The 7,559-nt window shown below is 43.8% G+C and overlaps 1 protein-coding gene across 2 annotated transcripts; it reads right to left on the bottom strand.

Annotated features, from left to right (window-relative positions):
- Positions 1-1,686: 1,686 nt before the first annotated feature.
- Tmem216 (transmembrane protein 216) lies at positions 1,687-6,851 on the bottom strand. 2 transcript variants are annotated; one of them, XM_031389685.1, is made up of 5 exons: positions 6,741-6,851; positions 6,109-6,210; positions 5,588-5,680; positions 2,950-3,151; positions 1,687-2,275 (listed from the first exon to the last, which is right to left on the bottom strand). In XM_031389685.1, the coding sequence occupies exons 3-5, from the start codon at positions 5,631-5,633 to the stop codon at positions 2,260-2,262; spliced, it is 264 nt and encodes an 87-aa protein (XP_031245545.1). In that variant the 5' UTR covers positions 5,634-5,680; positions 6,109-6,210; positions 6,741-6,851; the 3' UTR covers positions 1,687-2,259. The 2 variants fall into 2 exon arrangements, with proteins under 2 accessions (XP_031245545.1, XP_031245544.1); XM_031389684.1 differs by having other exon boundaries at positions 6,755-6,824.
- Positions 6,852-7,559: the final 708 nt, after the last annotated feature.

The following is a 7,559-nucleotide window of genomic DNA, read 5'->3' on the forward strand; positions in this document are numbered from 1 at the left end:
TGCCACCACATCCAGCCACTGCCTTGGTTTCTCTTGTGCATGACTAAGTGGCTCCAGCAGCATCAGGAACAAGGAGCCACCCATGGGAACCAGTAGACTAAATAAGCTTCCACATAACTGAGGTGAAATGACATTCTATCCTAATCAGCAAGTTCAATCATTAAACTTCATCCTCAACGGCAATGTGGGTATACACCACCATGCCCTGGCTGGGTTTACTTTGTTTAGACTGACTTGTAAGACAGGCTTATATTTCCACAGATGCCTTTACTTCCTCACCTCTAAGCGTGTAAAGTGGAGGAGTACAGTCTCTAAAGCCCCTGTGCATTTTAAAAATTGGATGTATAAGTCACTTCCACTTAGTTGAGCTTTCTGTTCATTTGTTTTGTTGTTATTGTTTTGGTTTTTTGAGACAGGGTTTCTCAGTGTGGCCTTGGCTGTCCTGAAACTCAACTCCCAAATGCTTTGATTAAAGCTGTATGTCACCACAGTGCTTTCTGATCATTTGTGCTCCTGGGAATGGAATCAAAATTGATAAACATCTAAATGAAGTCAGGAAGTCACAGAGTAAGTTCCACTCTATTCTATGCCACTAACTAGAGAAAGCTACAGAAAGCAAGTGAGAGAAGCAGAAAATTGGTGTTCATAAAATCGGCAGAGATGGAAATCCCAGGAAAGTACCTATTAGACACTTCTGTTATTTTTTTGTGGTTGTTCTGTCCACCATAGTCTCAAGGACAACTAGGATACGAGGACACAGAGAAAACAAAAACAGTGCGTTAGGTTGTGGAATCCATAGAATGACAGCTTTAAGAAAGCTTTTTAAGGGCTAGTGAGATGGCTTATCAGGTAAGAGCACCAACTACTCTTCCAAAGGTCCTGAGTTCAAATCCCAGCAACCACATGGTGACGTACAACCAACCATAATGAGATCTGACGCCCTCTTCTGGTGCATCTGAAGACAGCTACAATGTACTTAGCAGGGACTGAGCCAGTGGAACCTACCAGAGCAATCGGGGCCAACCAGAGCGAGCAGAGGTCCTAAAAGTCAATTCACAGCAACCAGATGAAGGCTCACAACTATCTGTACAGCTATAGTGTGTACTCATATACATAAAATAATAAATCTTTTAAAAAAAAAGAAAGAAAGCTTTTTAATATACAGAGAAACCCTGTCTTTGAGAAAAAAAAAAAAAAGCTTTTTTAAAAAGCAGCATAGGAAAACATATTCCAGGATCCTCCTGACACAGAGACTGACCTCAAGGCTTCCTGAAGTAGATTCTTTCATGACTCATAGTAGCTTCCTGGGATAAAATACATGGCAATACTTAGTAAGATTTTGACTGATACATGTTTCTTTTAAGCTAACTAAAGATCTTGGTCAAGTTTAGAATACACTTTCAATTTGTAATTATACATAGCCTATGCTGGAAAGAATTTTGATGCAAGGAGACTTGCAGAGACAGTTCTTCTTGTCAAAGAACTGAAGAAGATAAAATGGCAGTGCTTTGGGATTCAGGCTGTAACTTGGGTATGAGAGGAAAGGATTGGTGGGACACTCAATGAGCGCCTTTGTGTCATAGCTTACCACTAAACACCTCAGAAAACACTGTTGGGATAGTCTCTGCCCTCACTTAGAAGAGATGAAACCTAAAGAGGCATCAGAGGGCAAAACAACCAGCCCCATACCAGAAAATACTTTTTATTAAAAAAATTTGTGTTTGCTTCATGATCAGAATAGAAAAATACTACTATGAACTACTAAATGGGTCCTGGATCACCATCTCTTTGAGCAGGATTGGGGGCGGTGGGAGTAGGGGACAGCATGGAGAACACACATTGGAATCAGCCCAAGAGCCCACCATTATGAGGCTTTCCATGGTCATGTAGGACAGATCTGGTACGTGTATGGGTTGCTGTGGCTTAAGTTCTGCTGGAAGCCCAACAAAACTACATGGTCCACACAAGGAGCCACAATGACCATGGAAGAGAACTTGAGGTCATTAGGAAGCTGTTAGAAACACCAAGATGAGGACAGCCTTGCCCCTTCCTACAAAAGGAAAGAGTCTCCTGCTGATGATTCCGCTTTAAAGATGGTGCCACTGGCCTCAGATAGGTGCTTAGTGCCCAAATGTCTGTGCTGAGGAAAAACCACACAAACCTTTCCCAGGTCAGCTCGACCGACCACTTTTCACAAGTGTGGCTGAAGTACCAGACGGATATGTGTTGTCATGAACTACCAGCTGGAATTCTTGTACTTCAGATCCTGTCCATACTAAAGGCAAAAAGAAAAAAGCTGTTAAAAGCCAATGAATAGGGCTGGAGAGGTGGCAGGGTAGTTAAGGGTATTGACTACTACTCTTCGAGAGGACCTGGCTTCAATTCCTAGCATCACATGACAGCTCAGAACTGTAACTCAAGTTCCGGTGGATCTGACTCCCTCACACAGGCATATAGGCAGGTCAAACACCACTGGTTATTTGGGGGGGAAAAAAAAGACCAATGACTAACACCTGTTAGCTTGGACTCTGCATTTTCGAAGCAGCTTTGGGGACTGGAAAGATGGTTCAGTGGGTAAAGTACTTGCCACCCAAACATAAAGACCAACACCCATGAAAGGAGAAACGGGTTTCCTGGGGCAAGCTGGCTAGCTGCTCTAGCCAAATTGAAGAGCTTTGGGTTCAAGTGAGACTCTTCAATATAATAAGGTGGAAAGATGAAAGACACTTGACATCATTAGCCTCTGGTCTGCACACATACACCTGAACATCTGTGTATACACAAAGATGAATATACAGATGCAGAACACATATACACAGAACCTTTCTACCTACTGGAAGTCAGAAAAGCATTCCCATGGACACCCCTTAAATTCAGTTTTCTACATCTAGGCTTTCAAAAAGCAGCGCATCCATATCTGGGTGGGGATCCAGCCCTTGGCAGTAATACCTGGAGAAGGTGGCCAGCGTGAGTACCTCCAGCAGCAGCTCCGAGCCACAAAAGAAGAGCAAGACACTGTTCATGATAGCTTCTAGGCGGAGCACATAGGTCTGCAGCAGCAGGTAATAGGAGGCCATCATGGCAGACGGGAAGGTCAAGGCCACACTAATGCCAAGGGGCATCTTTCGCTGACACAGGTTTCCCTTTGTACCTATTAAAAAAAAAACAAAAAAACAAAACAAAAACAAAACAAAACAAAAAAACAGCCCCAACAGTCACCTCCAAATGGTAACTGCTTTTCCTGACCTCAGCCTGTTTTTTTTTTTCTCACCTCAGGAAGTGTCTGGTGTGACAGATGGACAGAACAGAAAAATTACCCTGAGTGGGAATGTCATATTTAGATATTTTATTAATGTATTGCTTATTTTCTATGTATGAGTGTGCACTGTGCATGTGTGCCTGGCCTGGTGTGCCTGTGGAGGTCAGAACACATCAGATTCTCTGGAACTGGAGTTACAATGGATTGTGAGCCACCATGTGGTGCTGGGCCTTGAACCCTGATTCTCTGGAAAAGTAGCCAGTGCTCTTAACCACTGAGCCATCTCTCTAGCAGGGAATATCGTTTTTAAAACTTAAGTCCTGGGGGCTGGAGAGATGGCTCAGCAGTTAAGAGCACTGACTGCTCTTCCAGAGGTCCTGAGTTCAATTCCCAGCAGCTACATGGTGGCTCACAACCATCTGTAATGGGATCCAATGCCATCTTCTAGTGTGTCTGAAGAGATTGACAGTGTACTCACATACATAAAATAAATAAATCTTTAATAAATAAATAAATTTAAGTCCCACTGAACTAAAACTTTGAAGCTTCAGGGCATTACATGATTAAAGTCATTTACTCCAGAGGCCCTGCTTCCATTCTGACTCGACTCAGGGAACAATGGGATTCTGTATCAAGAAAAAAAAGTTTGGGAGGCAGAGACAGGTAGGTCTCTTGAGTTTGAGGCCAGCCTGGTCTACACTCATGAGAGTTCCAGGATAGTCAAGGCTACATAAAGAGGCCCTGTTTCAAAAAAGAAAAAAACAAAAAAAGTAACATAAGCCAGGCATGGAAGCACACACCTATAATCCCAGCATAAAACTGAGAGTTCAAGATCATCCTGGTCTCCTTGCTTCAAAAAACCAAAACCAAATTGTGTATGCCTGTGTGTATACACATGTACATTTATATCCATGTGTATATATATAACACTTTATAAATATAAAAACTGTATATGTAAAATATGTATGGCTATAATATGTATGCATGTATGTAAATGTATATGTACATTAAAACTTCAACTAATATGGAAAATAATTTAAGTGCATTAAAAATATCTATTCTTTAGGATTACAGAGACGGATCACTGGTGGTTAAGAGCACTTGTTGATCTTCCTGAGGACCCGGGGTCATCCACATGGCAGCTCAGCAGCTGTAACTCCACTTCCAGAAGATCTCATGCCCTTTTCTTCTCCTCCTCCTTTTTCTTCTTCTCCTCTTCTTCCTCCTTTTTAACTTTTAATTCTCACTTGTGTGTTTGTGTGTGCTCACAAAGGCCAGAAGACAACTGGATCCCCTGGATCCCCTGGAGCTGGAGTTACAGGCAGTTGTGAGTTACCTGATGTGGATGCTGGGAACTAAACTGCGGTCCTCCTGCAAAAGCCATCTCTAGCCCAAGACCTCTGTGGGCACCAGGCATACATGTAGTATACAGGCATAACATACAGGCAAAATATCCATAGACATAAAGTAATTTTTAATTAAAAAATACATATTCCAAAAGCTAAATATGGATATCATACCGTATAAATCTTTCTGGCTATTGCCAATATGTAAAGAAAACCAAAAAGGTTACCTTGTTTTTCTTTGTTTTTTTTTTTCCCCTTGTTTTTCTTGCTTTCCTTTACTAAGTTTGAGCGCACTGGCAAGTTTTTTGTTGTTGTTTTTTGTTTGTTTTGTTTTTAGCTAGGATCTATTCAAGATCTATTCAGCTGTACATCCCTGTCTGCTCTGGAACTCATTATGTCTAATTGAATGCATAGCCATCCCCTTGCCTCTGCCTGTGGGTACTGTGATTAAAGGCATGTGCCACCATACCCACCTTAGCAAGACTCTTTGGTCCTCTATAATGACTTAATGTGAATTGACTGTTAGTGTCCCTTACCATTTTTCTCCCTTGGGTTTGTATTTTAACACTAGGATGATATATGTTCTAAGTAATCTGCAGTTTTGCTCTGTTCTCTGGTGTTTAGAAACTTCTAGAGAAATCCTTGCTTAGAGAAGTGGAGGGAATCCAGAGCTCTTTAGGAATGTACTGCTTCCCTCTCTCAAACAAAGCCAGGAGAAGAAGCAGGCACTCTTGTAGCAGTCAGGCAGCTGGAAGGGGTGGTCTAAGATCAATTCTACTGTCAGCCTCTAGCCTCACTCACAAACACACAGGTAAATCTTGACCTAAAATAAGAAGCAGCAGCTCAAAGCTCCAGGAAGGAAACAATGGTCTCCATTACCAGATCTACCTGATAGTGAGCCCAGGTTCTTTGTCTTGTTAATCAAGTTACAGGCTCCAGCATGTCTCATAAGCCATGGAAATATTTTCTGAACGACACTCACCAAAAAACAATCGTATCACTTCAATGCCAAGATAAAGAAGCAGCATCACCACATCCAGGACTAGGTTGGCTGTTGGGTATGGCAGCAAGAGACCTACAAGTGTAAGAGCCAGAGTATGCAAACACTGTCTAACAGCCCCATTCCCACAAGGACTGCCACACACCCAGCCACAAGGATAGTAGTCTTCACTTATCATGAATCAGTTAGCAAGGTATAAACTGTTACAGCTGCAGGCTGTAAGTCTAGAAGTCCTGACTCTGCCAAATGACTGAATTATAATGGTACACAGATCTGAATATTTCAGTAAAGAGAGATGGGGAAGAGTTGGGATGGAGAAACCCACATTTCTCAAACTCAAGACTTGCTGAAAGTCTTCCTGTTTGATCATTCTAAAGCCATTAGTTGGAGAGACGTCTGCCTTGCAATGGAGATGCTGCAGGGACCAGAAGATAGAAAGTTCTACCAGAGTAGGCGAAAGTGAAAAGGGCTGCTGGGGCAGAGGCAGTCAGGCCCAGCCTTACCTTTGTACAGGAAAATAAGGAGCTCCAGCAGGAAATAGGTAGCATAGTACCAACCATTCAGAAAGAACAGGACTTCCAGAGGGGTTGAGGACAATCTTTTATCTGCAAAAAAAGCAACACAAAGAATGGGCAGGGCAGCTGAAGCTCTATTCTGGGTAGAGCTGGGTAATGGTTCTGTGTAATCTGTAGATAACTCGAGGTGACTGTGAATGAGGGAGAAACATCTGATTGCTAATGAAGTGAGTGTAGATGTGGAGGGAACTGCTTTCAACCTCCTTTCTCAGGAATCACTTTGAGGTCGACTTCTCTGACAATTCAGCTATAATAGCAGCTGAGAGGCACCTCAAATCTTAAACCCTGTCATTACTGAGGGGGAAACTGGGGCACAGAAACGAGCTTAATTCTGTCCAAGGCCGGAGGATTGGTAACTGAGCCATCCCAGAACAGGGCCAGCTGGAGATTCTTAAGGGTACAGTATCCGAGTATCCGGGGTGGTCAGCAACCCAAGCCCGACTCGGACAAATGAAAAGTAAGACCCCAACTTTTAGAAATGGAGGATTGGGTCGAGCTCTGGAGAGCAGAGAGGTGGAGAGGGTGGCAGGTACCAGTGGGATAAGGGCAGAGACACACACCTCCAGAGTCTCACCTCGCGGCGCCATGTTCAGTCCCCATGGAAACTGCGTACACTGCAGCGCCCGGAGCAATGCGGCGCAGCCGGAAGCGCGGCACGGAGCCGCTCCGTCTTCTGGCCGCTCTGCCTGCCGATGCTACTCTATGGTCACCCCGCCGGCCGCGCCCAAGCGCGGAACAGCGCCGGTCTTCAACTGCCTTCTGTGGTCTAGGGGGAGGATAGGGTTTTATACGAAGGCAGAGAGAGCCCAGGAGACCCTAGTACCTCTTCAACTGAATTCTCTCCATCCCGGCGTCTTGGCGTTGGTCCTTAGTAGCCCCGTGTGGCCGAATAGTTGGAGGATCGGCCTTGGGCCCACCATTCTACTGTTTTCTACTCCCATGTGTTTTTAAGCACCCCATGCCACTGTTGCGCACAAAGCTTACCTGAGGCCGATTGCCCCATCAAAATCCTGTGGAAACACCAAAACTGTTGAAGATATAATGTCCTTTCTAGGAGTACAAGTGAAAACAGCGGTGCTATAATGTGATTCTCCTGCGACCCAAAAAGTGCAAGGGTGTTGAAAGGAGACAGCTTCTGTCCAGGTAGAAATTGAGAGATATTTCCAACAAGCTTGAGCTATGAACCCTGGCCGCAATTCGAAGCAAGAGCATGTTGTTGAAGGCAGTGGGGTGGAAGAGTAAGATTCTGAAAAGTCTTGATTGACTCAGCTGTCAACCCTTAGAGTATGGCAGTCAGAAAACAAATAACTGGAAAGAGTAACTAACCTGTAATGAAAGTTGCTACTTCCCTACCTAATAGGAGTGTGGATGAAAGCAGT

This window comes from Mastomys coucha, unplaced genomic scaffold, assembly GCF_008632895.1.
Source record: "Mastomys coucha isolate ucsf_1 unplaced genomic scaffold, UCSF_Mcou_1 pScaffold21, whole genome shotgun sequence".
Lineage (NCBI taxonomy): Eukaryota > Metazoa > Chordata > Mammalia > Rodentia > Muridae > Mastomys > Mastomys coucha.